The sequence below is a fragment of the Neltuma alba genome, unplaced genomic scaffold, assembly GCF_004799145.2.
Source record: "Neltuma alba isolate B1F8T4 unplaced genomic scaffold, ASM479914v2 tig00007559_pilon, whole genome shotgun sequence".
Lineage (NCBI taxonomy): Eukaryota > Viridiplantae > Streptophyta > Magnoliopsida > Fabales > Fabaceae > Neltuma > Neltuma alba.
The window spans coordinates 2,558-29,582 of record NW_021634813.1 but is presented as its reverse complement, the minus strand read 5'-3'; the positions used below and the strand labels follow the sequence as shown (position 1 = coordinate 29,582).

The 27,025-nt window shown below is 33.8% G+C and overlaps 5 protein-coding genes across 5 annotated transcripts; all 5 read left to right on the top strand.

Moving 5' to 3' along the window:
• Positions 1–7,602: 7,602 nt before the first annotated feature.
• LOC114752807 (tabersonine 16-hydroxylase 2-like) lies at positions 7,603–9,253 on the top strand. Its single transcript, XM_028941509.1, has 3 exons — positions 7,603–7,830; positions 8,640–8,741; positions 8,870–9,253. Exons 1-3 carry the CDS (start codon positions 7,603–7,605, stop codon positions 9,251–9,253), a joined length of 714 nt encoding a protein of 237 aa, XP_028797342.1.
• Positions 9,254–14,288: 5,035 nt separating this feature from the next.
• On the top strand, positions 14,289–15,418 carry LOC114752803 (cytochrome P450 71D8-like). Its single transcript, XM_028941506.1, has 3 exons — positions 14,289–14,478; positions 14,829–14,931; positions 15,343–15,418. Exons 1-3 carry the CDS (start codon positions 14,296–14,298, stop codon positions 15,378–15,380), a joined length of 324 nt encoding a protein of 107 aa, XP_028797339.1. The 5' UTR covers positions 14,289–14,295; the 3' UTR covers positions 15,381–15,418.
• A 3,361-nt stretch (positions 15,419–18,779) lies between these two features.
• LOC114752802 (cytochrome P450 71D10-like) lies at positions 18,780–21,207 on the top strand. Its single transcript, XM_028941505.1, has 3 exons — positions 18,780–19,727; positions 19,839–19,940; positions 20,591–21,207. The coding sequence occupies exons 1-3, from the start codon at positions 18,846–18,848 to the stop codon at positions 21,104–21,106; spliced, it is 1,500 nt and encodes a 499-aa protein (XP_028797338.1). The 5' UTR covers positions 18,780–18,845; the 3' UTR covers positions 21,107–21,207.
• Positions 21,208–24,949: 3,742 nt separating this feature from the next.
• On the top strand, positions 24,950–25,692 carry LOC114752806 (cytochrome P450 71D10-like). Its single transcript, XM_028941508.1, has 2 exons — positions 24,950–25,534; positions 25,627–25,692. The coding sequence occupies exons 1-2, from the start codon at positions 24,950–24,952 to the stop codon at positions 25,690–25,692; spliced, it is 651 nt and encodes a 216-aa protein (XP_028797341.1).
• A 349-nt stretch (positions 25,693–26,041) lies between these two features.
• On the top strand, positions 26,042–26,701 carry LOC114752804 (cytochrome P450 71D10-like). The gene is made up of 2 exons (XM_028941507.1): positions 26,042–26,062; positions 26,186–26,701. Exons 1-2 carry the CDS (start codon positions 26,042–26,044, stop codon positions 26,699–26,701), a joined length of 537 nt encoding a protein of 178 aa, XP_028797340.1.
• The last annotated feature ends 324 nt before the right edge of the window (positions 26,702–27,025 follow it).

Genomic DNA, 27,025 nt, shown 5'->3' with positions numbered 1-27,025 from the left:
ATAATAAACAAGGAGAACACACTTACCACGTACGAAGAAGGGAGAGAGAAGCCGAAACAGACATAACACAACAGTGGGTGGCACCGACGGTGAGGAGAGTGAGAAAACCAACGGTGAGGGAGATTGAGATGGACCGGCGGCGACCGAGATTGAGAGGCGACGGTCGGAGAGGAAAAAGGGAAGGTGACAGGCGGTTTCAGATGGGAGAGGGAGAGGGCGGTGATTTCGAAAGGAGATGGAGAAACCGAATGTGGGCGGGGGAGTTTCTGATGGGGGAACCGAATGGGGATAGGGGGTTTTGAAATTTGGATGTAGGGTGAAAAGACCAAAGGGTTAAGGTTTTAAAAAATAAAACAATGAAACTACCCTCAAAACCGGTCAGATACACTGGGGCAAAGTGGGTATTGAGAGAAATGAGCAAGGTTAAAACAGGGAACTCAAAGCTGAAATTGCGAGAAGGCGCCGCGGTGGGTTTACTAAGGCGCCGCGGCGCCTTTTACAGAACTGCATACTCCTGGCTTAATTAATCGCGCCGCGGCGTCTATGTTCAAACGCCGCGGCGGTTTTTACCGAGGGGGAGGGAAAGCCACGGACTAAGGCGCCGCGGCGCCTAATATAGAAACGACATTCTGAAACAGACTAGGCACCGCGGCGGATTAAGTCAGGGGCCGCAGCGCCTCACACAGAGAAGGCATAAAATGTAAAATCAATAAACACAGACTGGACCTACCAAAATCAAACACCGTACACATAATAAAACAAGACTAAACACAAGCACAAGCATAAAAACAAACACAAGACAAATAACCACATAAAAGCAAAACCCACAAGTCTCAATTTAACACAAATTCATACCAATCAAGGTTAATGCCACAGCTGGAGATTAATGTTAGGTGTACTTCCCTGGTTGCGCTAATTAGAAATCTACCACTCCTTGCTAAGCTCCAAAGTTTGAGGAATAAACCAAAAGGCCTACAAAAACAAAGATCAAACATAAATCTACTAAAACAAAACTGAAATAAAAGAAACACATCAAAGGCAAGTTTAGAGCTTGGGTTGCCTCCCAAGTAGCGCTTGGTTTATAGTCTTCAGCCTGACTCTTCAGCTTTGTTATGATTGTTCAGCAAAGTAGATCGCGGAAACTTGACGATCCACCTTTCCACCCCAATAATGCTTCAAACGATGGCCATTTGCATGAAATCTTTCACCTTTTTCATTTTCCAGCTCCACCGCACCATGGTTAGCAGCTTGTACCACAGTGAATGGCCCTGACCAACGTGATTTGAGTTTGCCCGGAAATAGTCTCAATTTGGAATTATGAAGTAACACCTTTTGCCCCGCTTCAAAGACCTTGGGAATAATGTTCTGATCATGATACTTCTTGGTCCGTTCCTTATAGAGCCTTGCACTTTCATAGGCATTAAGGCGAAATTCCTCTAACTCATTCAGTTGCAGGAGCCTTTTTGCACCAGCAGCTTGAAAGTCAAAGTTGAGCTTTTTTATGGCCCAATAAGCTCCATGTTCCAATTCTACAGGCAAATGACATGCTTTTCCAAACACCAACCGATAGGGAGACATCCCAATCGGAGTTTTATATGCTGTCCTGTAGGCCCAAAGAGCATCATCCAGTTTTAATGACCAATCTTTTCTTGTTGCACCTACTACCTTCTCAAGAATGCTTTTGATCTCTCGGTTGGATATTTCTGCTTGGCCATTTGATTGAGGATGATAAGCCAAAGTTACCCTGTGCTTTACACCATATTTCTTCATTAGAGCTTGAAATTGATGATTGCAAAAGTGAGAACCGCCATCACTAATAATAGCCCGAGGTGCTCCAAATCTCATGAAGATGTTTTTCTTTAAGAATTTGATCACCGTTTTAGCATCACTGGATACACATGCAGTAGCTTCAACCCATTTCGAGACATAATCCACAGCAACCAGAATGTACTCTTGATTTAGAGACTTTGGAAACAGGCCCATGAAGTCAATTCCTCATACATCAAAGAGTTCAACTTCCAGAATATTATTCAGAGGCATTTCATTCCTTCTTGATATGTTTCCCACTCGTTGACATCGATCACATCGAATCACAAAGGCATATGCATCTTTAAATAGTGAAGGCCAATAAAAACCACTTTGAAGGACTTTGGCAGCCGTTTTCTCTCCTCTAAAGTGCCCACCATAAGCTGAAGAGTGGCAACACTCTAGAATATCTTGCTGCTCAACTTCTGGAACACATCTTGTTATCATTTGATTGGCACATCTTTTGAACAAGTAAGGTTCTTCCCAGAAGTACATCTTTGCATCGTGAAGAAATTTCCTCTTTTGATGGGAGTTAAGGTCTAGTGGCAGAGTTCCACAAACCAGATAATTAACCAGATCTGCATACCATAGAGTAGTTGAGTTATCCACAAAGAACAAGCATTCATCGGGAAAAGATGCATTGATCTCTTGACAACGATCATGTTTAGCCTCACTACTTAATCGAGATAGATGATCTGCCACTTGGTTCTCAGTGCCTTTCCTATCAACAATTTCCAAGTCAAATTCTTGAAGCAAAAGGACCCAACGAATTAGGCGTGCTTTGGAGTCTTTCTTGGTAAACAGATACTTTAGGGCTGAGTGGTCCGTATAGATAGTCACTTTGGTGCCCACAATATAAGACTGGAATTTCTCACAAGCAAACACCACTGCAAGCAATTCTTTCTCTGTAGTAGTGTAGTTAAGTTGGGCATCATCCAAAGTTTTACTAGCATAGTAGATGGGATGGAAGACCTTCTCTACTTTTTGTCCTAGAACTGCTCCAATGGCAAAATCACTAGCATCTGCCATAATGATGAAGGGTAGTTCCCAATTAGGTGCCACTAAAATGGGTGCTGAGGTGAGCTTCTTCTTTAATTCCTCAAAAGAGTTCATACAAGCGTCATCAAACTTGAACTCCCTATCTTTCTCCAACAAATTGCACAAAGGCTTAGTGATTTTAGAGAAATCTTTAATGAAACGACGGTAGAATCCCGCATGACCCAAGAAACTTCTAATACCCTTAACACTTGTTGGTGGAGGCAATTGCTCAATAACAGATATCTTTGCCTTGTCAACTTCTAGGCCTTGTTTGGATACTCGATGACCAAGGACAATGCCCTCTTGCACCATGAAGTGACATTTTTCCCAATTCAGAACCAAATTAGTTTCTTCACATCTTTGCAAAACAGCCGCCAAATTATCTAAACAACAATCAAAAGAATCTCCAAAAACAGAGAAGTCATCCATGAACACTTCAATTGTTTTCTCAATCATGTCAACAAAGATGGCCATCATGCATCTTTGAAATGTTGCTGGAGCATTGCAAAGACCAAATGGCATTCTTTTGAAAGCAAACGTGCCATATGGACAAGTAAAGGTTGTTTTCTCTTGATCTTCTGGGGCTATTACAATTTGGTTGTATCCTGAATACCCATCCAAGAAACAAAAGAATTCTTGCCCAGCAAGTTTATCCAACATCTAATCAATAAATAACAGCGGGAAATGATCTTTTCTGGTTGCTATATTTAACTTTCGATAATCCATGCAAATTCTCCACCCAGTCACGGTACGAGTTGGAACTAGCTCATTTTGGGTGTTAGCCACTACAGTTATACCGCCTTTTTTAGGGACGCATTGAACTGGGCTCACCCATGAACTATTAGAAATAGGGTAAACTATGCCAGCAGAAAGCCATTTAAGGATCTCTTTCTTGACTACCTCTTTCATAACCGGGTTTAATCTCCTTTGATGCTTGATAGAAGGTTTGTGACCATCCTCTAATAAAATCTTGTGCATACAAATAGAAGGGCTGATCCCTTTGATGTCAGCTATAGACCACCCAATAGCTTTCTTGTGGTGTCTCAAGACCCTTAACAGTTTCTCTTCTTGCAGCGTGGACAACTGAGAAGAAACAATCATAGGTAATGTAGTAGAATTACCCAAGTAGGCATACTTGAGATGTGATGGTAAAGTCTTCAACTCCAACACCGGCGGTTCATCAACAGAAGGCTTTAAAGGAGAGCTCAAAGCACTAGTCACATCCAGACGCTTAAAAGTCTTAGCTTTTCGATACGGAAACGCTTTAATACTCATCATTTCTGCATAAGCTTCAACCTTGCCATCAATACTACTTGTTTCTCCAATCAACAATGCTTCTAATGGGTCTTTGGTCAAAGAGTTAATCAGCTCCTCTTGCACTGTGGAAGCAATCACATCAATACAATTACAGTGAGCAGAATCATCTGGAAACTTCAAGGCTTGATTCATGTTGAATATCACCTTCTCATCATTTACTCGCATGGTGATCTCACCCTTTTCTACGTCAATGAGGGTTCTTGCAGTAGCTAAAAATGGTCGTCCCAAAATAATGCGGATATTCCAATCTACCTCACAGTCTAACACAATGAAATCAGCTGGGAATATGAATTTGTCTACCTTCACCAAGACATCTTCTACAATCCCTTTTGGATATGAGATGCTTCTGTCAGCAAAGAGCAATGTAACTATTGTTGGCCTTGCTTCACCCAAATTTAATCGATTAAATACAGCTAGAGGCATCAAGTTAACACTTGCTCCCAAATCACATAGGGCTTTTCCATTGAAGTGTTTGCCTATGTTACAAGGAATATAAAAGCTGCCTGGATCTCTCAGTTTGGGTGGGAGATTTCGCTGCAAGATGGCACTACAATCTTCAGTCAGAGCCACCGTTTCAAATTCATCAAATCTCTTCTTTTTGGAGAGAACATCCTTAAGAAACTTAGCATACTTAGGCATCTGCTCTAATGCTTCAGCAAACGGGATGTTAATGTGTAATTGCTTAAACATGTCCACAAATTTCTTGAACTAGACATCTTCATCTTTCTTCTTGAACCTTTGAGGAAATGGAAGCGGCGGCATCTGTGTAGCAAGAGGGGGAGTTGTCTTCCTCTTTTTATCATTAACTATTTCACCCTCTACATTCTTTCCTCGAACCACATCATTGAGATTTTCTTCTGTTTGTTTCCTTTTCTTGGTTTCTTCCTCTTCTACCACACCACCTTCTTCTGAAAGCTCATTTGTATCAAGGTCAGTCGCCATACTGTTAGTGATGTCCTTGCCGGTCTGACTAGGCCTCTGAATGTCAGGTAATTGCTTTCCACTTCTCAAACTGATTGCTTTGCACTCTTCATTACCATCCCTTTTTGGATTGGGAATGGTATCACTTGGTAAGCTGCTTCTTGTGAGTACATTCATTTGGGAAGCCAGTTGACCCATCTGCACCTCGAGATTCTTGATAGCAGTTCCATGGAGAGAAAATGTTGCCTTATTCTCAGCCCTTGCAGATTCTTGATTTGCTAATAGTTGAGCAAACATCTTCTCAATTTTGGAATCTTCCTTTTGAGGATGCTGCTGTTGCAATTGATGTTGCTGTGGTTGACCATGAAAACCAGGAGGCCCCATTTGTTTAGCACCAAATGGTAATATTTGTGGGGGATTCAAACTTGGCCTATTTCGCCAAGAGAAATTTGGATGATTTCTCAAATTTGGATTGTAAGTTTGAGAATAAGGGTTTCCTTGTGGTCTTCTTTGCGCATTATTCATATAATTGACTGTCTCCAAGGTGTATGGGCATTGATCAGAATGATGTTCCTCATTACAATGGTCACAAGTGTATCTCGGAGCTTGAAGTGCATGAACTCCTGCAGCATTTCCTTTCTTAATCTGCAATTCCAGATTGTCAAATCTCTTAGATATTGCTTCAAGTTGCGATGCAATATCCCTTGATGATGAAGAACTAGGCTCCTTATATCTCCCAGAACTTTGCCTTCTTTTGTTATACTGTTGCATAGTGCTAGATGCTACCTCTTCATACAGTTCATATAGCTCATTTACCTTCATCTTCCCTATTCCTCCGTTTGAAGCGGTATTCAGCATTGTCACTATCTGATCATTCAACCCATTCCAGAAGGCTTCCATTAGAACATATTTCTTTTGCTCATGATTTGGACAATTTCTCCACATATCCTTGAATCTTTCCCAAGCCTCGTAAAATAACTCATCCGGATGCTGCTCGAAAGAAAGCAATTCACCCCTTAATGTAGCACGTTTGCCCCTTGGAATAAATCTGCCCTTGAACTTAGACACAAGATCATCCCAAGTCTTAATAGAAAAATGGATTTAGCTATACATATCGAGTAAATAACTACAACTATAAGAGTATCTAGTAGTCATAGCAGAAACAAGAAGGGAAGAAGAAGGAAACCTAGAAAATTCAAGATACAAGCTTTGAATCTCTTCTAGCTTCAAGCCCAAAGGTTCCAAGCCTCCAAAACTCCAAACCCTAGCAGAGCCAGCCTCCAAAATTGCTCCAAAAGTCGAACTCCCTTCAGAAAACCCAGTATCCACCTCTATATGCCCTAATTTTTTAAGTTAGCAAGTAAAACACACAGCTGCGAGGGGCCAGGCGCCTCGACGGATTCCTTCAGGCGCCTCGGCGCCTTTTACAGAATGGCTTTGACGTTCAGGCACCGCGGTGCATTGGAGAATCGGCCGCGGCGGATTATACCGAATAGGTTCCTTCGAGACAGCTTGGGCGCCGTGGCGGATTCAGTAAGGCGCCGCGGTGCCTTTTACAGAGGCGCACTAATGCTTTTCTATTTGATCTGCCGCGGCGGATTCTCCCAGAGGCCGCGGCGGCTGACTCCTTTCCAGCTTTTCTCCTTTCTTTACTCTACTCAAGCTTTGTTTCCTGCAAAATTGACTATCAAACCCCATAAAAGAGTGTTAAATCAGCTTAATTCAGTAGGAATTTTGAGAGGTTATCATCTATATCCCTCATTTTCAATGTTTCATACCAAATGAGAACTGAGTTTTCACTGTTCGTTGGGTCCTGTGTGTGTTTGGTGTTTTCTATATGTACTGTGTACTGTGTAATGTGTGCAGTATGGCCCAATTTGGTCTAGTCTTTTAGTGCAACCTGAATTTCCTTCTGTAATCTTTTTATGTTTTACTTTTAATAATATTAATTGTAGATTCCACCTTTTTCCCCTTTTATATCCAAAGCAGAGCACTAGGCCTAAAACCTAATTTTGTCTTTGCATGGAAGCTATAATTTCAAACATAGAAATATCTCAACGACAAGGGAACTATTTGGAATCACATTTATATCTAATTATAAGTATGTTTTATGTAAGTCGAAATAAAATTTCTCTCGTATGCTTAACTTATATTTCATAAAGTATGATTGAAAATCTATTTATAAACCATTCCAAACTGACCCAAACCCAATCACACCACACGATGAGGACATTATATTTGTGTAAATTTACATTGTGAAATGATATAATAATATATAATTATAAAAAAAAATCTTGTTTAATTAAACCTTGATAGGTCAATGGCATCTATAAATATACGCTAAAACATTAAATAAAGGAGAAATCTCTATCATTCTAGACCTTTGAGATCGCTGCCTTACCAATAACTAAATAAAAAACGAGAGATCAAAAAGCCTATCTCTTTGACAATTCACACCTCAATTACTGAGTACAAAAAAGCATAACTTGCCATTAACATTCTTTCAATACATATGCAACCATGGAGATACAGATCCCATATTCCATCATCTTCTTCACCTTCTTCTGCTTCTTCTTTGTAATTAACAAGCTATCTTCTTCCAAGAAACCCACCAAAAACCTACCTCCAGGGCCATGGAAATTTCCTCTCATCGGAAACCTCCATCAACTTGCTTGCTCACTACCTCATCGTTCTCTCACAAATCTTGCAAACAGGTATGGGCCCTTCATGCACCTTCAACTTGGACAGGTTTCTCATATCATAGTGTCTTCACCAGAATATGCCAAAGAAATAATGAAGACCCATGATCAGATCTTTCAAATAGGCCCAAAAATCTTGCTACTGATATCTTGACCTATAATAGCACAGACATCATCTTTTCCCCATATGGAAACTATTGGAGGCAACTTCGAAAGATTTGTAACTTAGAGCTTTTCTCAGCAAAAAGGGTTCAATCGTTTAGAAGGATTAGGGAAGAGGAGGTATCAGCACGGGTAAGAAACATCTCTGACCATGAAGGCTCTGTCATCAACCTCAGCCAAAAAATCTTAGAACTCACGAATTCCATAGTTGCAAGAATGGTCTTTGGAAAGAAGACAAAGAATGTAGAACAAATCCTACAAATTACAGAACAAGGACAAAAGGCAAGCTCTGGGTTATCCATTTCTGATTTCTATCCTTCGCTGAAATTTCTTAACATCGTCACTGGGATGAGAGCTCGAATTATAAAGCTGCACGATGGTGGAGATAAAGTGTTTAATGAAATCATCAAAGACCACAAAGAAAAGAAAATAAATAATGTTGGAGAGGCAGAGGAGGATCTAGTTGATGTTCTTCTCAGAATTCAAAAGGATGATGACTTGGAGATCCCCTTATCTATCTCTAGACAACATTAAAGCTGTTCTTAAAGTTAGTCTTTTATTATATTAAATGTTGCTCTTTTTTTTTTGGTGAGCAATATTAAATGCTACATAGTTTGTAATTTGATACATAAAATATAACGCACATATGCACACATACATTCCTCAAATCAATTGTGTGAATTCCTTCCTTTTCAGGGCGTTTTCTTTGCTGGAACTGAAACAGAGGCAACTACAACAGATTGGGCAATGTCAGAATTGCTCAAAAACCCGAAGGCTATGAAAGAGGCACAAGAAGAGGTATAACTAAAACTAGAGTTTTGAATGTTTTGTATAATAATTTTGTGGGTTGTGTTATTTATTTATATTAATTTATAAATATTATTGAGCTGACTTAAACATGAGAGTTATTATTGGCTTTGTAATAGGTAAGAAGAGTCTATGGAGACAAAGAATATGCAGATGAATCAGAACTACACCAATTAAAATATGTGAGTGCTGTCGTCAAAGAAACCTTAAGGCTCCATTTACCAGTGGCATTGTTGGTTCCAAGAGAGAATAGTAAGAGTTGTGAAATCAATGGATATGTGATACCTCCCAAGACAAAAATTATCATTAACGGTTGGGCCGTTGCAAGAGATCCCAAGAATTGGAATGATCCAGAGATGTTTGAACCAATGAGATTTCTTGATACAATGGTTGATTACAACTTCAAAGGTTCACATTTTGAGTATATTCCATTTGGTGCTGGAAGAAGATGTCATGAATCTAACAAATATTGGTGGGACCCAAGGAAGACACGTGGCTTGTGATCGCTTTATAAGTGTGGTGCCTCTGCATGATGCCGTTATAGATAACCGAATGAGAAAGGAATCCCAACAACGTGAAACTGAGGCTATATATCAAGGGAGGTTGTTAGTGAAAAGGGTGTGGATTATGTGGTGATTCTCTTCTGACACTCTCCCCAGTATTTCTCCTTCCCTCTGATTCTTTGCTATCCTTCCTGGTGATTTCCTTCCTTTACGCACTTTCTGTATTTCTGTGACTGGACGTTCATGTATTTCTGGATATTTCCCGTTGCTTTCATCATAGATATATAAATAATATTCAGATTTCAGTGCAAATTTACTGTGTTGATTGTTACTTGTTTTGAGATCATGACAGAAGAATCTGTCCAGCGCCCACATTTGTTACGCCTGTTTTAGAGTTATTACTTTCCAATTTACTTTATCATTTTGATTGGAAGCTACCAAAGGGGATGAGGCTTGAGGAATTGGACATGGATGAGTCATTTGGTGCTGTGATAAGAAGGAAAAGTAATCTGAATTTAGTTCCTATTCGCTATTACCCTTGAGTTTACGTGTTTGTTACTTGAATGATAGTTGGAAGTTTCAGATATCATTGATCTATGTTGTGGGAGCGAGGAATGAATAAAAAATCGTTTTGATTTGAACATTTATTTTGTGAAAAAGTATCAATTAAGTGCTTTTTTTCATCATTTATTCGTAAAAGAGAGAAGTACAATAAATCTTAAAAGACTCTCATTTATTTCTCATAAAAATCTCTCCTTCTGAGAGAGTATAATAGTGGCTTGTCAATTTTGTATTTTCGCATCGAATTTAACTCATAATTTCTAAGACAAGAATTTCCACTACAAACCAATATGAGTTAGACTATATGTTCTTTATCCCCAAAAGAATAAATAGGACTGGAAGGATATATATCTAGCATCATGATGACTTGACTTTTTTAATTGAATCAATCGACTCTCTTTTATGGATGACAAATTCTGATCCTTATTCGTGTCTATTTTAATTGGATGACGCACTCGACTATTAATAATTTCATTATTAAACAGACAAGTCGTTTGAGGAATTAATTAAGAATGGTAAAATGAAACAGGTGCCACATGCTTGCGGGGCTAAAGTGTCTGAAAGTAGCTTCCGTGCTTAATATAATAATTAGATAACTAATTTGAGCATATTAAAAAATTAGTTAAATTGATTATTTGTAATAAATGTATTTTGACTTTTCTAACTTATTATCTTTAATCATGTGTATTGGGACTACTCCTTGGTTGAAGCTTTTTACATTCAATAAGGATATGTGGAAAAAAAATATAAATTTAAAAGATAAAATGGATTGAAATCTTATATTTACGATCAAATTTAATCCCCACCTAGCTTTTATATTAAAGATTGGAGATAATATTTTAATTAATGAATCTGTCTGAAATATTTAGTTATAAACCTATTTTCTTCTATAACATCTTGTGAGTAATAGTAGTTATCCAAAACTGTATATTAATTCATTGGAGTAATATATTGTTTTTCAAATGTTAGAATCGTCTCAATGTTAGTCTTTGACTAATAGATATTGATGTTCGTTGCTTACGTATTATTGATTTTGTATGAAAAGTTTATCTTATCCCTAAAGTATTTAAATCAATAATTGGTATTTTTTTTTACCGAAACTTATCCCTAAAGTATTTATATGAATAATTAATACTATAACTAAACTAGTTAAGATAGACACATGTATAGCACGTAACAACGACATTAATATAATTCATGGTTAGCGTGAGTTAGCAATTCTTTTTCTTTTTCTTACGGACGAAGCATTTGTTGACAAACCAAATGAAATTCACTTTTTATATTTTTTAACTAAAACATGTGCATCACGTGCTAACGTTGGGTATTAGTGAAAGCTGACAGATCTCCTTATGACAAATGAGTTCCTAATTAATAAGTCAAGATAAATATATATATATATATATGAATATGTGTGTGTGTGTGTGTGTGTATAACTTGTGACAATATTTCTAATTGATCGTTCATCTAGATTAATAGATTTTTTTATTATTAATGAATGCCTGATTGGCAAAACATGTGGCAGCTTAAATACGAAGCCACACATGTTTTGATTTTAAAAAATAGAGATACCATCTACATTATTAAACTTTTGTATGTGAGTTACGCTTTTATGATTTTATTTTCTACCTATAACTATCCTTCTATTAGTATAATCATATTAAAGGTATTACACTAAATGTAAGCACCTTTTCAAGAATTCGAACATACTCTTTCATGAATATTTTAAGAGCAAATTAAAATGGTCTTTAACTCAAAGTTAATTCAGAGTTAATGATCGACGTCAATATTTTTGACAAAAAAAAAATGATCGACGTCAATATTCGTTGGTCAAAAAACACAATCCGAACGATTTTGATGTTCGAGAGGTGATATTGCTATAATAAATACTTTAAAATAACCAGTGCTTCTCATAATACAATCTATAGTTCAAGGACAAAAACCTTTAACTTGAATTTTTATTTATATTTGGCTAAAGGATACATTTGGTCCTATAATTTTGTACAAGGTTTCAGTTTGGTCCCTTAACTTTAAAAAGTATATTTTTAGTTCTTTGACTTTAAAATTTTTTTTAAAAAAATGATGAAATTAATATCTTAAATGTTGATAAAATATTCTCAAATGTTAACATATTAAGTTTAATTTTCAAAATGTTCATAATTGTTACAAAAAAATATCATTGAAGCCTAATGATTTTAGAGTTAAAAGACCAAATATAAGCTTTTAATTTTAAAGTTAAAGGACCAAATTGAAATCTTGTATAAAGTTAAAAGACTAAGTGTGTGTTTGGGTGACACTCCAAATCATGGTTTGGGGACCTAAACCATGGTTTGGGGTGTCAATCACCCAAACACCCCCTCTAAAAGCCAAAACCATGGTTTTGGAAAAAGCAAAAAAAATTTTCTTTTGGAGAAAAAAGGGAGAGTGTGAGAGCCTATAGGATATATATCTTGTTATTTTTTTATAAATATTTTTTATAAACATATTTAATCTTATATTTTATAAATATATATACACATTAATTTTTATTATTATTATATCTTATGTATTAGTAATTATGTTGGTAAAAAATATATTATTAACAATTTTATTCCTTCAAATTAAAATATATCATAAAATCTATTTTTTCTGTAATTATCATATTAACTTATGTCTTTTTTTTAGTAATTTGTATATATAAAAAATGCTTCTGATAACAATTATCCAAACACTCTCACTTCTCATAATCACTTTTTTACAAAATCTATTCTTCACAGAATCTATTCTCCCCAGAATCTATTCTCCAGAATCACTTTTCCAAACCACGGTTTGGTTTCATCCAAACACACCCTAAATATATACTTTAGTCTTTATATTTCAAAGGGACCTGCGTAATCACCAATGTCTACAATTACTTTGAACTTGTGGTTTATAATTTAGAAGCCACATAAAACGACAGATCAATTAATTTAAGTATTTGATATAATTTTTTCACAGCCGTGACAGCTTTTGATTACACTTACTATGGCAGCCACATTATTGACTGAGTGTTCGGTTTGGACAAAAGCATTTAAAAAAAAAGCTTTTATAAAAGTCGAGATAAAATTTCTCTTACATATTTAATTATTTTGTATGCCATAAAATTATTTTTAAAAACTGTGGTTTGATTTTCATCTAACACCCCATAAGTAATGAATAAGATAATTTAAAATTATCAACAAACTTTGTTTAAACTGCAGCAAGTCAATGGCGTGAAATTTGCGTCAAAACAAACATAAAGGCAAGAATCATAAAGTCGATCTTCATTTTACTTACAAATCACAATGCACACTAACCGTAAAAGGATATAAAGACATTTGTGGAATTTTACATCGAAAAAATGGTATAATATAAAGTTGTAGGTAAACCTTGCTGTAAAGCAAGCTATCAGTAACGTGAGATATACGTTAAAACGAAAAAAAATAAAGGATAAATCATAAAATCTTACTATCTTCTTCAATCCTTAATATAAAATTTATTTGACTAATTTAAAAAAAAATAAAAAAGTTAAAAAAATTACTTAATTGCTACCATATGTTAATATTTATAAGCTTAGCAAATTAGTTTGAAAAAAATAAATATAATATTTTAAAGTAATTTATTTGATTTTTTTAATTTTTTAAAATTAATAAACTGGGTTTTATTTAAGATTGAAAGTAGTATAAATTATGACGAAGGAGGGGGGAAAGGTGTTTTGTTATATAAAAGGCATTATTTCACAATGCAAAACCTAACACTTAGCTTTAATTAACAATTCTTTCAATATGGAGATACAGATCCCATATTCCATCATCTTCACCTTCTTTTGCTTCTTCTTTCTGATCTGCAAGCTATCTTCTTCTTCCAAGAAACCCACCAAAACCCTACTTCCAGGGCCATGGAAATTACCTCTCATCGGAAACCTCCACCAACTTGCTAGCTCACTACCTCATCGTTCTCTCACAAATCTTGCAAACAAGTACGGGCCCTTCATGCATCTTCAACTTGGACAGGTTTCTCATATCATAGTGTCTTCACCAGAATATGCCAAAGAAATAATTAAGACACATGATCAGATCTTTGCAAATAGGCCCAAAAATCTTGCCACTGATATCTTTTCTTACAATAGCACAGATATTGCCGTTTCCCCCTATGGAAACTACTGGAGGCAACTTCGAAAGATTTGTGTTTTGGAACTTTTCTCATCAAAGAGGGTTCAAGCTTTTAGAAGAATAAGGGAAGAAGAGGCATCGACGCTGGTGAGGAACATCTCTGAACATGAAGGTTCTGTCATGAACCTCAGTAAAAAAATCTTGGAACTCACGAATTATATAGTGGCAAGAGTGGCCCTTGGCAAAAAGACAAAGAATGTAGAACATGTCTTGCAAAATTTAGAGCAGGTGACAAAGTTAAGCTCTGCATTATCAATTTTCGATTTCTATCCTTCGCTGAAATTTATCAGTGTCATCACTGGGGCGAGAGCTCGAATGATGAAGTTGCACAAAGATGGAGATAAAGTGTTCGATGACATCATCGGAGACCACGAAGAAAAGGAAAAAAATAATGTTGGAGAAGCAGAGCAGGATCTAGTTGATGTTCTCCTGAGGATTCAAAAGGATAATGACTTTGAGATACCATTATCTCTTGAAAACATTAAAGCAGTTCTTAAGGTTAGTTTGTGAGCACTTTACCCATAAATGTTACTATTTCTAAAATAAAAACTAGTTAACTAATTTGAGTACATCAGAAAAACTAATTGAGTTAATTATTTATAATAAATATGTGTTGTCTTTCCTAAATATCCTTCCTAATCATGTGTCATTTGATGAAACATATAATATTTGTAACTATTACGAGATTAACTTGGAAAAATATATAAACATGAGAGATAAAGTAAATTGTGATTTTATTTAGGACCAAATTAAAAGTCAAACTAACTTTTATATTAAAGACCAGAGGAAGTATACAATTTGTAATCTAATACCCAAAACTCTAATCAATTGTTTGAATTCCTCTTTAGGATGTTTTTTTTTGCTGGAACCGAAACAACAGCAACTACAATAAACTGGACCATGTCCGAATTGCTCAGAGACCCAGAGGCTATGAAAGAGGCACAAACGGAGGTATAGGCACAACAAGAACTTTGAAAGTGTATCACAATTTTGCAAGTTGCGTATGTGCGTGTATGAATAGGGCTTGATGACTCTTATTATACCTCATCATTTAGGGCTGTTCTTTTTAGATTTTTTTTTTTTCAAAAAAATCATTGATATTTTCTGCGGGGAACGGTATTGGGAAATTTGATTTTTTTTAATTTTAAAATTAGCCAGAATTAAAAAAATAAATCATTATACATGATTATAGCCAAACCTTAAATAATGTCAATTTTTCAACAAAATCTCAAAATAGATTGAAAATAAATTTTTTAAATCCAAAAAATGGACTATTATTTTTTTTTTTACTGATATTGATTATAAATTTGAATTTACTGAGTCGAGTTGCATCTAGTAATTATTAGTGCCTTTGCATGTTAGGTAAGAATAGTCTATGGAAGCAAAGGATACGTGGATGAATCAGAACTTCACCAATTAAAATATTTAAGTGCTGTCATCAAAGAAACTCTAAGGCTACATCCACCAGTAGTATTGATTCCAAGAGAGAACAGTGAAAGTTGTGAAATTAATGGATACGTGATATCTCCTAAAACAAAGATTATCATTAATAGTTGGGCTATTGGAAGAGATCCCAAGATTTGGAACGAACCAGAGAGATTTGAACCAAAGAGGTTTTTCCAAACAATGGATGATTACAACTTCAAAAGTTCAAACTTTCAGTACATTCCATTTGGTGGTGGAAGAAGAATATGCCCGGGAATTACATTTGCTACATCCATTTTGGAATTGTTACTTTCTAATTTGCTATACCACTTTGATTGGAAACTTCCAAAGGAGATGAAAGCTGAGGGATTGGATATGGATGAGTCATTTGGTGCTGTGGTAGCAAGGAAAAAGGATTTAAGTGTAATTCCTTTTCGATATTCTCCTTAATATGTATATATATATATGTGTTTAATTATTATCTGAATGAATGGTGTTTTCAATACTTTTAAATGTCCTTGAATCTATGCTGTGGATGCTAGAAATGAATAATAAAATAATATCATTTTGAATTGAACATTTATTAGTCAAAAGTTACAATTCATGTGATCTGCAATCATATACATTAAAAACTGCAGGACAAGAGATAAAAAGCCGGTAGAGTACTTTTTTTTTTATTAAACGGTCTCCACGTCCTTCCAATACTACTTTTCATTAAATTGATTAAACAAAAAAAATAATTAGAACTTAAAAAAACAGTTTCTCAAAACCCCAACTCTGATGTTATAAGGAGTTATCAGTCTCTTCATGAGATAAATAATTTGTCGCGAGAAGCAAAATTAGTGTTTTAGAATAATACAAAGTACACAAGCAACGTTTGCAAAGAAAGTACTCAAATTTTATAGATAGAAACACCAAAAATAATAATGTATATAGGAGTCTTCATATTAAGAAAGCCAAAAAAAGAACTTAATTAGAAGAATCCGATTCATGAGGAATGACTTGTTTTTTTTTTTGAGGAAATTAATGTGGTAGGATGATTAAAGAACACAATTATGATCGACTTAACTATGGTTCTCCATTCTCTAACCTCTGTTTTCTATTTTCATGGATTGAATCATCTTCTTGGTTTATTTTCCCTTAGGAACACGACATACTCATCATATAGGATAGAAAAAGCCCACCATCATAACTTAACTAGTACAAAACCATTTTTTTGTTGTTTTTTTCCAAGTACAAGTATTATCTTATTGAAAATGATGTCATGTACTAAATACAGATATTTCTCTTAACAGAAATTTAAATTTTAGTTAGTTATATTTGTGAAAAGCTAGTCCTTTCCGTTATATTCAACTACTGATCAGTTTGCCTTTTTTTTTTTTTTTTTTCCCGTGTCCATCAGTATGTTCCAATTTGTCTTTGGTATATTCTATGTGTGGCGGGTTCTGTGCATCATTGCTCGAATGTGTCTGGTCTTTTAGTCTAATTTGAATTTCTTTACGTAGTCATTTTATCTTTTAATAATGTTAATTTTTATATTAAAAGAATATTTTTTTAAAAATTCCATTGATGCTAATAATGCGGACTTTTCTTTTGCTTGGTCACATGAAAATGGCATCTCTGGGTTCCACAATTTTCCCCTTTTTATATTCGAAACAGCAGGCTGGTTTTGGGACTTGGGAGTGCATTATTGCATACTCCTCAATATGTGACCCATTCAGATTAATCTTGAATCATCAAGATTTATACTAGTTTGCTTGGATTAATGGTTGTTAGGTGAATTTTATTTCAACAGACTTTTTAATAAATTGAGTTAAGATAAAACTAAATTAGCATAATGGATAATTGTTTATAAAAAAAGTTTGTTTTTAATAGATAATAATTTTAAATAAGGAATTTTATAATTATCACTTTTAAGAAATAAATTTATTATTAAAAATATTTAATCTGGACCATCAATCATATTTTGGACAACAATGATAAAACTTTCATCACCCCGCTTAGAGGGTGTTTAAGATACCTAAAATCACTTAAAAATAGTATTTTTATGTAAGTTGAGACAAAACTCGATCCTCTTACATATGTATTTCGTATGCTATAGAATTATTTTTAAAATTATGGTTTGGTTTCTACTAAAATACTTTCTTAATGAGAATTGGACACGTCTACACAAATGCAATTAATTAATGGAATTTTGTCTTTGCATCAAAGCTATAGTTTCTAACACATGAATTTCAACCACACAAACCTAATCACAGCACACAATGATGTGGACATTTGTGGAATTGTACATTGTGAATATGACATAACATATATAAATATAAAAAAAATCTTTTTCTTTAGTAGCTAGCCTCAGAAAGTCAATGGCAAATAAATATGCAATAAAATTAAAACAAAAATAAAGAAATCACGCCTCAATTATTGAATACAGAAGGCATGACTTGACAACCCAAAACCTGGCTCTTATTGGCTTTATCATTCCTTCAGCTTTAATACATATGCAACCATGGAAATATATACATATCTCATATTCCATCATCTTGACCTTCTTCTGCTTCTTCTTTCTGCTCTGCAACCTATCTTCTCCCAAGAAACCCACCAAAACTCTACCTATAGGGCCATGGAAGTTACTTCTTATCGGAAACCTACACCATCTTGCTGGCTTACCACCTCATAAAGTTGTTCTATATTTTAATTACAAATTACATTCGCACCAATAATAAAAGGATATAACGACATTTGTGGAATTTTACATTGTAAAAATAATATAAAATTATAGGTAAACCTTGCCGAAAAGCAACTTATCAACGGCGTGAGATTTACGTTAAAAAAAAAAGGGGATAAATCATAAAGTCTATCTTCTTTATGTAAATACTGCCTGCTGTCCTTAATATATAAAATATAGTTGACTAATTTAAAAAAATTAAAACAGTTCAAAAATTATTTAATTATATCATATGTTATATGGTCTGTCTAAAATACCTATATATGATTAGATTATATAGCAATTTATAAATTAAACAAATTAGTTTGAAGAAAAACAACAAACATAATACTTTAGAGTTTTTATAAGCCGAGTAAATTAGTTTGAAAAAAATAATAAATATAGTATTTTAAAGTAATTTATTTAACTTTATTAATCTTTTCAAATTAGTAAACTGTACCTTATATTAAGAAAGCATAATACTTTAAATTTTTATAAGTTGAGTAAATTAGTTTGGAGAAAAACAAAAAATATAATATTTTAAAGTAATTTATTTAACCTTTTTAATCTCTTGAAATTAGTAAATTAGACCTTATATGAAGAATGAGAGCTAGTATAAATTATGATGATCTGCATCAGCCCAAAAGGAGGGGGGAAGTATTTTCTCATATAAAAGGCATTATTTCACGATACAAAACCTCAGCTCACACTTATCTTCAATTAAAATTCTTTCAATATGGAGATAAAGATCCTATATTCCATCATCTTCACCTTCTCCTGCTTCTTCTTTCTAATCTGGAAGCTATCTTCTTCCAAGAAACCCACCAAAACCCTACCTCCAGGGCCATGGAAATTACCTCTCATCGGAAACCTACACCAACTTACTGGCTCCCTACCTCATCGTTCTCTCACAAATCTTGCAAACAAGTACGGGCCCTTCATGCATCTTCAACTTGGACAGGTTTCTCATATCATAGTGTCTGCACCTGAATATGCCAAAGAAATATTGAAGACACATGATCGGGTCTTTGCAAATAGGCCAAAAAGTCTTGCCACTGACGTCTTTTCTTACAATAGAACAGATATTGTCTTCTCCCCATATGGAAATTATTGGAGGCAACTTCGAAAGATTTGTCTGCTAGAGCTTTTCTCACCGAAGAGGGTTCAGACTTTTAGAAGAATAAGAGAAGAGGAGGTATCGACACTTTTGAGGAACATCTCTGAACATGAAGGTTCTGCCATAAACCTTAGTAGAAATATCTTCGCACTCACAAATTCTATAGTGGCAAGAGCAGCCTTAGGCAAAAAGACAGATAATGTAGAACATATCCTACATAATCTGGAGCATGTGACAGAGCTATGTTCTGGCTTGTCAATTTCCGATTTTTATCCTTCGCTGAAATTTATTAGTGTTGTCACTGGGATGAGAGCTCGAATTATGAAAGTGCAGAAAGATGGTGATAGAGTGTTTGATGATATCATCAGAGACCACATAGAAAAGAACAGGAACAATGATGGAGAGTACGAGGAGGATCTCGTTGATGTTCTTCTCAGGATTCAAAAGGACAATGACTTTGAGACCCCATTATCTTTCGAAAACGTTAAAGCAGTTCTTAAAGTTAGTTCGTGTGCACTTTTACCCCCATAGATATTATAAATTTTTAATCTGATGCACAAAACACACGCACGCACACATCTCTATAATCAATTGTTTGATTTCCTTTTTCAGGATGTTTTATTTGCTGGAACTGAAACAACAGCAACGACAACAAACTGGGCAATGTCAGAATTGCTCAAAAACCCAGAAGCTATGGAGGAGGCACAAATGGAGGTATATAGGCACAACAAAAACTTTGAAATAACTGTATTACAATTTAGCAAGTGTTGTTTGTTTGTGTATTAAATATGACTCTTACTATACCCCAGGTCATTTAAGGGTGCTCGTTTTAGATTTTTTTTTTGAAGGGGAATTACAATTAAGTCTAAAAAAATTACTAAAAAGTTTGAATAATAGCCTAAGTAGCTTATAACAACAAGTTCTAAACTTCAACGTAGAAAATGATAATTTCTTAGACTTGTTTTGTAATTTTTTTTCCTTAAAACCTTATTGTAATTCTCCCATTTTTTAAAAAAATCATTGACTATTTGTGTATTAAATATGACTCTTACTACACCCCAAGTCATTTAGGGCTGCTTGTTTTAGATTTTTTGAAAAAAATCACTGACCAAACATTTAAGGGTTAAAAACACTTTTATTTGATTTGAATTTTGAAAATGAATCAGAATAAAAAAAACAGTAAGTCATATAATGACCAAACAAAAACTGACGTCAATTTTTCATAAAATCTAAAATAGGTTGAAAATCAATTATTTATTTTTAATCTCCAACAAAAAGGCCATTATTTGTTTGTTGAAATTGATTATAAAATTGAAATTATTGATTTGACTTATGTATGATAATTATTATTGGCTTTATATTAGGTAAGAAGAGTTTATGGAAGCAAAGGATATGTAGATGAATCAGAACTTCACCAATTAAAATATTTAGCTGCTGTCATCAAAGAAACTCTAAGGTTACATCCACCAGGAGTATTGTTGGTTCCAAGAGAGAACTATGAGAGTTGTGAAATTAATGGATATGTGATACCACCCAAGACAAAGATTATCGTTAATGCTTGGGCCATTGCAAGAGATCCCAAGAATTGGAATGATCCAGAGATGTTTGAACCAAGGAGGTTTCTTGATACAATGGTTGATTACAACTTCAAAGGTTCAAATTTTGAGTATATCCCGTTTGGTGCTGGAAGAAGAATATGTCCTGGAATTACATTTGCTATACCTGTTTTAGAGTTGTTGCTTTCCAATTTGCTTTACCATTTTAATTGGAAACTTCCAAACGGGATGAAGCCTGAGGAGTTAGACATGGATGAGTTATTTGGGGCCTCAGTAGGAAGGAAAAAGGATTTAATTGTAATTCCCATCGGCTATTCTCCTTAGTACTATATGTCCTTGTCACATGGTGTTAAAACTCAATTAAGTCGGTAGGGCACACTATTAAATGAATAAACTACTCTTTTGGACTTTTGGTTTTCTGATCATGAGCGTTGGGTACAAGTTTATTGTGTTGGACTTTATTCTTTTTTTCCCCCCTTACGTTGCTTAGTTTGAAATGATACCATGTTGAGTTAAAAAATAATAGCTCGTTAGATTTATATTTTAGTAATTCTGTTTTATTAGATTTTTTTGTGATTTATGCATAAATATTTCATTTATTTGTGGATTATGTTTTTCTTTAGATATTACTTTTTAGAATTATATCTGTATAATTCTATAAGATTTAATTAAATTATATTATTTTAATGATAATTGGGTTTACCCTTGTTCAACAATGCGTTTGGACCGCTCACCCTTAAATTATGAGAGAAATTCTTGCATGCACTGGAAGTACCATGTAATTTGTGATCTGTCCAATTAAATGAAACCAACTCAGATAGATGCAGTCTTACCTGGCATTACTGGTGAGAGCAACAAGAGATTGTAGGTCCCACAACAAAATTAATACTTAACAATTTCTCTCTCTTCCTCCCATTTTCACTTCCGACATTGCCCTTCTTTCTTTTCAGTCAAGCTGCCGAAAACCGTCCCAAAAAAACCTTCATCAATTAACCCCATTTCATCAACGTTCCCGTCCTTGCAATATATATATATACATATATATATATATTGCCTGGATTCCCCGCAATATATTAAAAATATTTTGCTTATATTTGCTTATAACATTTATATTAATTAAGTTCATGTCATAAAATGAGCCAAAAAATCTCATAAAATAATAAATACATAGTCATAAACATTTTTTGAGTTGAGAAATGATTGCATTACTTAGATAATGTACAGAGAATTAAACTTTAAATTATTGAAAATCATTGTTAAATTTTGAGTCACATTTAGATAAAATTTCTCATTTTTTTAATTGAATTCACAAACATACATAATATTTTTAGTCTTTAATATAATAGAAGAGTTAAATAACTTATTTATCAATTTTAACAGAATTACTTAAGTTAATCATTTATAATAAATATGTATTAAAGTTCATCTCATAAAATGAGCCAAAAAATCTCATAAAATAATAAATGCATGGTCATATATATTTTTTGAGTTGAAAAATGATTTCATTACTTAAATAATGTACAGAGAATTAAACTTTAAATTATTGAAAATAATTGTTAAGTTTTGAGTCACATTTAGATAAACTTTCTCATTTTTTTTAATTGAATTCACAAACATACATAATATTTTTAGTCTTTAATATAATATAAGAGTTAAATAACTAATTTATCAATGTTAAGAGAATTAGTTAAGTTAATTAGTTATAATAAATATGTATTAATTTTTTAGAATATTTTTTAATCATATGCATTATAATTATTCCTTCATGAAAATGTTCTTATTATGTGCAGTTAATAAAAATATATTAAAAAAATATGAATTTAGAAATAAAAATAAATTAAGATGACTAAATTAAATTTCTTATCTAACTCATATTTAGACTTAAAGGTAGTATTTTTGTTTCAAAGATAAGCATACATCAAATTATTTATATTTATTAGTCCATTTCTTTTTTACTTTAGTTACAGTATTAAATATATGTCTTACTTATGCGTTTAAGGTAAAAGAATTTAATAGATGCAAAAATATATTAAAAAACCTCCCACAATTTTTCGTTATCATTAAATTTTATTTAAACATATATCAGATATAAATAAATATTTTAATATATAATTATGCATTTATTATTTTATAACATTAACTTAATTAAAATAAAAATTATTAATAAATATTTCTAACACATTGTATGTTGGTAAAATAGGGTTCAAGGGATGAAGGTAAATAATAATTTAAAGTTTAATTCTCTGTACATTATTTAAGTAATGAAATCATTTTTCAACTCAAAAAATATATATGACTATGTATTTATTATTTTATGAGATTTTTTGGCTCATTTTATGACATGAACTTAATTAATATAAATGTTATAAGTAAATATAAGCAAAATATTTTTAATATATTGCGTGGAATCCGGCTATAAATATATATATATATATATATATATATATTGCAGGGACGGGAACGTTGATGAAATGAGGTTAATGGATGAATGTTTTTTGGGGATGGTCCTCGGCGGCTTGATTGAAAAGAAAGAAGGGCAATGTCGGAAGTGAAAATGGGAGGAAAAGAGAGAAATTGTTAAGTACTAATTTTTTTTGGGACCCACAATCTTTTGTTGCTCTGACCAGTCATGCCAGGTAAGACTGTATCTATCTGAGTTGGTTTCATATAATTGGACAGATCACAAATTACATGGTACTCCCGGTGCACGCAAGAATTTCTGGTAATGTATTGTTTTGACCAATTTAATTACCTATCCGGTTTAGTACCTTAAGTTATTACCAGCAAAGTGGTGTTTGGGCTGAAACATCTTGTTTTCTTTTCCCTTATTTGCAGATGTACAGAAACATTTAGTATTCGACAGCACCTCGAATAAAATTGTTTTCAATAAGAGAATAACTATACTTTAACTCAAAAAACAAAAGATATATAGAAACAAAACTAAACAGAGTGATAGCGTTTAGCCAATAACTTATCATCAGACAGAAGAGAAAAAGCCTATGAGTATCTAAATGTCATAACTACGCTTAATATTGTCATTTTTTTCAAACACTTTTTGATATTAGAAGAATTCATAAATCACACATAACTGAATTTCGTAATGCAGAGTACACTAAATAGGTTTTGGAAATCAGAACAGAGTTGACTCTGCCATAGCTTGCTGCACAATATAGTTTCGCCAAGGAAACAGAGGCCAGAGATGTAAATTATACTGATGAGTGAATTCCCATGTATATTAAAAAACCAAAGTCATTAGCCCGACAAAAAAAGAATCACCAAAAGAAGGACAGAATGTTTTGTGCAGGTCAGAATCTTTCAGGGATGTGTGAAAGATAAGAGGAAAATTGTTAGATTCCAACCAGATATGCCTCCAATAGATTGTTGTCATCTGTGAGAGATCCTCCTTTCGTCTTAGACCTATTCACTAGCCCAGTACTACGACATTCTGTTGTAAGAAAAGAGAGTAAGAATATTCAATCGAAAATTTGGTTGTTTAGCAAGTCAAGATGAGATTATTTTGTAAGAAAAGAGAGTAATAATACTTATATGCTCAAGTCAGGTGAATAATTCTTAGAGTATAAAATTAATTAGGTGTACTTGCTTCTGGGGATGAATTGTTTGATATTTTGATGAAAATGGCCGACATATATATATATATATATATATTTCAAACTGGACCACCATATTTCCTCCACACAAAAAAACTGGACCACTACGTCACCCAAAAAAAAAACTGGACCACTATATTCGCCACCATCGATAATCACCTTTCACTAGGGATTTGCAATTGGCGTTTATGATTTAAAAGCCACATGAATCGTACGACAGATAAATTAATTGATTTTAATTGATTTTTTTATAGTTGTGATCTGAAGTCATTGTCATTCAATAATATAATTTTTTTTATACGAAGCACTTGGCAGCTTTTTATCCCACTGACTATGATGGAGACATTCTGGAATTATTAAATGAGACAATATAAATTTCATATCAATAAGTACTTTATTTCTACTGTAGCAAGTCCATGGCATAAAATTTACGTCAAAAGAGAGAGTGTAGCTTGCAAAATAAATTACAATTCATGCCTATAAAAGGCGTAGGTTGAAAACATAAAACCTCGAACTTAACTTTAAGTAACCATCATTCTTTCAGTACATGAACGATCATATGGAGATACAGATCCCTTATACTATCATCTTCTTCACTTTCTTCTGCTTTTTCTTTGTCATCCACAAGCTATCTTCTTCCACAAAACCGATCAAAACCTTACCTCCGGGCCCATGGAAATTACCTCTCATAGGAAATCTTCACCAACTCATTGGCTCACTACCTCATCGTACTCTAGCAAATCTTGCAAACAAGTATGGACCCTTCATGCACCTTCAACTGGGACAGCTTTCTCATATCATAGTTTCTTCACCTGAATATGCCAAAGAAATAATGAAGACCCATGATCAGATCTTCGCAAACAGACCCAGAACTCTTGCCTCTGATATCTTTGCCTACAACAGCACAGACATCTTGTTTTCCCCATGTGGAAACTATTGGAGGCAACTTCGAAAGATTGGTACTTCAGAGATTTTCTCAGCAAAGAGGGTTCAATCATTCAGAAGGATTAGGGAAGAGGAGGTTTCAGAACTTGTAAGGAACATCGCTGAACATGACGGCTCTTTCATGAACCTCAGTAGAAATATATTCACAATCACGAATTCGATAATTGCTAGAACGGCCTTTGGGAAAAAGACAAAGAATGTAGAACATATCTTGGAAAATATGGAGAAATCGATAAAGATGAGTTCTGGGTTATCTATTTGTGATTTATATCCATCGCTGAAATTTATCAGTGTCATCACTGGGACGAGAGCTCGAATGATGAAGTTGCAAAAAGATGGAGACAAGGTTTTCGATGACATCATTGGAGATCACAAAGAAAAGGAGAGAAATAACGTTGGAGATGCAGAGGAGGATCTTGTTGATGTTCTTCTCAGGATTCAAAAGAATAATGACTTTGACATCCCCTTATCTCTTGACAACATTAAAGCTGTTCTTAAAGTTAGTCTTCGTGGGCACTTTATCATATATTAATAAATGTCAGATAATTTGTAATTTTATACACAAAATGCACAAGTGCACACACTCATCAATTCCTCTAATCAATTCTGTGAATTCCTTTTTCAGGACGTCATGTTTGGTGGAACTGACTCAACGGCATCTACAGCAGATTGGGCGATGTCAGAATTGCTCAAAAACCCAAAGGCTATGAAAGAGGCACAAGAAGAGGTATCGATACAACTGGAATTTTGAATGTTGCGTATCATAATTATTAGTGTTTTTACATTAATTTATAAATTTGAAATTATTGAGTTGACTTGTACATGAGTATTGTTATTGGCTTTATACTAGGTAAGAAGAGTTTATGGAGGCAAAGGATATGTAGATGAATCACAACTTCACCAACTAAAATATTTAGGTGCTGTCATTAAAGAAACCTTAAGGTTACATTCACCTGGGCCATTGTTAGCTCCAAGAGAAAACTACGAGAGTTGCGAAATTAATGGATATGTGATACCTCCTAAGACAAAGATTATTATTAATGCTTGGGCCATTGGAAGAGATCCCAAGAATTGGACTGACCCAGAGAAGTTTGAACCAAAGAGGTTTCTTGATACAATGGTTGAATACAACTTCAAAGGTTCAAAGTTTGAGTATATCCCATTTGGTGCTGGAAGAAGAATATGTCCTGGATCAACATTTGCTACGCCTATTCTAGAGTTGTTACTTTCCAATTTACTTTACCATTTTAACTGGAAACTACCAAAAGGAATGAAGGTTGAGGAATTGGACATGGAGCAGCCATTTGGTGCCGCAGTAAGGAGGCAAAATGATCTGATTTTAGTTCCTATTGGCTATTCCCCTTGAGTTTATGTGTTTAGTACCTGAATAGTGCTTTAATTAGCTGGTTTTAGATATCCTTGAATGTGTGTTGTTGAAGCCAGAAATAAATTATAAAAGATCGTTTTGCATTGAATATTTATTTTGTGGAAAATTATAAATTGGATGCTTTTTAATTTCAGAAAAGAGAGTAGCAAAATAAACCTTAAAATTGCGTAAACGATTTGTTTGTTTCTTATTATTAGTTCTCTCCAAGTCTCTGCAATATTACCTAACATTAAACTGATAAAATATAGGTTTAAATTTTTGTTGCTATTTTTTTATTCAATAATATTCAAAATTTATTAGCAA